At 40.3% G+C, this 2,987-nt stretch overlaps 1 protein-coding gene across 1 annotated transcript in view; it reads left to right on the top strand.

Moving 5' to 3' along the window:
* The window catches only part of LOC144432815 (glutathione peroxidase 2-like), a 4,027-nt gene extending 1,523 nt beyond the window's left edge, over positions 1-2,504 (top strand). The window contains exon 2 of the mRNA XM_078121096.1: positions 1,783-2,504. Within this exon, the coding sequence (XP_077977222.1) occupies positions 1,783-2,130 (348 nt within the window). The 3' untranslated portion in view covers positions 2,131-2,504. The remainder of the gene's footprint in view (positions 1-1,782) is intronic.
* Positions 2,505-2,987: the final 483 nt, after the last annotated feature.

Raw genomic sequence — 2,987 nt, 5'->3', positions numbered from 1 at the left:
AGGTCCTTGCGTTATCAATTATACATGTGTTGTACAAATCGCCATGATGGGGACACATTAGTCACCGGGGTATGTGAAGTATAAGCTAGGCGATATCAGTTATCATGATGAGTGATCGTTATCGCTAAGGACACATTCATATAATATGACACTGAGTGCCGTGGGTGTGGATAATTCGGTAGCCTAGATATGCTGAGTCATACACATGATGCACGGGAACAAGTGTCGTAAGATATTTTGGTTGTAGACTTTAATTGTATTTCGGGGACTGACTCTGTTTATTCTTCCTGTGTTTGGCGACGACAGGCACACAGGATTATGTGAGAGTGTATTTACACATAATACTGTATTGTTGGTAGAGGACATTCACCCCAACCATGCCTGCATCTACGACGAAAAAGCTACCATTCATTATACCACATCACATCACTATTTCATTACGTCACGGCTCTATCAGACAATACAAAAAAGCTTACTCGTATTGACCTAGCCACACAAGTCTAATATTTGGTTCGGAAGAAGTTATATCATTTTCAGGAATCATTTGACCAAATCAATATCATCAACTCAATTATACTCGAAAGGATGCTTGGTATGAAAAGGTACTATTGAATGAGATCCTTAAACTCAAGTTTCTTTTGTTCCAAAAAGTTTATGACCTTACTAGTATTCTGAATTAGCACACAGTGAATGATATGCCATACCTCAGACCAAGGAACAATTTGGTTGGCTTCGGGCATACAAACCAGTAGTTCCCGTCAGGTTGGACGAAGATTCTCAAGTCTAAACTCATTGATTTATCTGTTTAGTTGTTCAAGGCCCACAAATCAGGGTACGGGACTTCCAACTCATCTTTACTTTACATACGTGAATAGTAATGGTGACTACCGGCATTGACTGATTCATCATGTGAATAGATAGAGGTGGGATTCATTTGTGTTGAAAAGGTCATGCCAATGAGAAGACGAAATACTTCAGTTTGAAAAGTAGAAAGTGCCTCTTCAACCATAAAGACACAAATTCACCTCCATACAGGTTGTATTCGTTTTCAAATAATGATGGTCACTTGATGAAAGCATATGCCAAGCTTTGTTATATTGTAATGAAAACAATCTGAATGGGTTCACACCTATTCGCATAGTGGTATGAACTCTTGAAGTAACATTCAATACTATCATCATATTTTATCCCCGACTACTGTTGACATTTAATTTCTAAAGTGATCTACCAGGGATTATATTCACTGAACACAGGTCGACAGGCAACCACGATATTGTAGCCCCACTACATCCTAGTTCCTAGTAACTGACCGACCTGGGTATAAAAAACGACCAATCACCGAAACAAAGACGAAACCGTTTCTGTGTAATGTCAGCAAATAATTCTTGTGGGGTCGTTTGGTCAAGTACTACAGCGTATTGGATAAACCTTTCAGAGATGGTATATTTAAAACGTGGGTTTGAATAGCACGGAATGATTTAGAGCGCTTGTCTCGCTTGAAAATCCCATAACATGCTATAGCTAATTAGTGGTATACCACAGTAAGCTATTACAAAAATCATAAGACAGAAGAGAGAAACTGTCTATGCTAAAATGAACTACCAGTACGCAGCCATGACAACGTTGGGAATGAGTTAGCGAGTAAAAGGAAGTCTTAGAGTAATGATATGGAAAAGTTCCGAACAACTTTTATCGCGAACATGACAAGGTGAAATCCGATAATTCTTTACAATATTGATTTCACTATGTGACTGATGTCATCCTTTTTTATTCTTTCTTCAGGAAAACTGCACAGATGGCGAGATCCTCGCCTGCCTGAAGCATGTACGTCCCGGTAACGGTTACGTTCCAAAGTTCCCCCTTTTCTCCAAGGTTGAAGTAAACGGCAAAGATACTCATCCGTTGTTCCAGTTCCTGAAATCAAGCCTGCCAACACCGAGCGATGACGCTGATTCCCTGATGGCAGAACCCAAGTACATCGTCTGGTCACCCGTCAAGAGATCGGACATCGCCTGGAATTTCGAGAAATTTTTGCTTGATCAGAACGGCAAACCAATTAAAAGATACAGCCGTAATTTTGAAACGATTGAAATCGCGAAGGATATTGAAAAACTCATCAAGAAAAAGTAGATGTCATTACTCCATTATATAATGAGTTCTGTTCACGTTGTTGTTTGATATGAATTGTAAAAAAAAATATCATTGATCATTGGAAAGCATTCATTTTCAGACTGTACGATAGGCTGTGTCGTTCACCCATAATCAGTCCGAGTTTTATGTGAGTGAGGCTGGCTGAGAGTGATATGGCTGCACGACACGTCGTATTTTACTAACTCGATTTGGACATGCCATTTCCATGGTTACTGTTGCTATGGGTGACTTTACCGTTATGAAGGTGTCATTGTAAACTTCATGGAAGGCCGATGATACTGGATGTTTGTTGTAAATTCTCGACTCAGATTTAGCAGTAACTATAAGAAATGGCAGGTCAAGAAAAAATATTTCAAACGTATTAAAAATAAATAAAATGAACATGCAACGAAATAAATGCCGTCTTTTGTTATTGTTTCCACTGTTAGCTTCATTAATATCCATCAATATCATCGTGGTCGTCGTCATCATCATCATCATCATCATCATCATCCGCCATATTGGAAGGACGTGTGTTGGTGACGCTCCGCCAGTGCTCTGGTTTACGCCTTTCAAGAAGCCGTAAGTTTTACAGAGAGACACAAGCTGTCGTGAGTACATTTCTGTAACGCCACTCAGCTAAGTTTTAATCTCGTTCTGTGGTCGCTACAGTGTATTTTGTCAGTTCTCGTTTCGTTCCCTGCCACGGCCGGAACCCGTAGGTGGACAAGATGGCCACCTGCGGAAACCCCCGGTTCCGTGGCTTGACCCGAAAACATGCAATACGATGCAGTAACATTGATGGTATACCCGTTGAACGCTATGTTCAGGAAGTAGCAAGCATCATAGGTGGTGGA

The sequence above is a fragment of the Glandiceps talaboti genome, chromosome 3 (assembly GCF_964340395.1).
Source record: "Glandiceps talaboti chromosome 3, keGlaTala1.1, whole genome shotgun sequence".
In the NCBI taxonomy this organism is placed as follows: domain Eukaryota; kingdom Metazoa; phylum Hemichordata; class Enteropneusta; family Spengelidae; genus Glandiceps; species Glandiceps talaboti.
The sequence above is the reverse complement of the archived record's forward strand: the minus strand, read 5'-3'. Positions and strand labels throughout refer to the sequence as shown.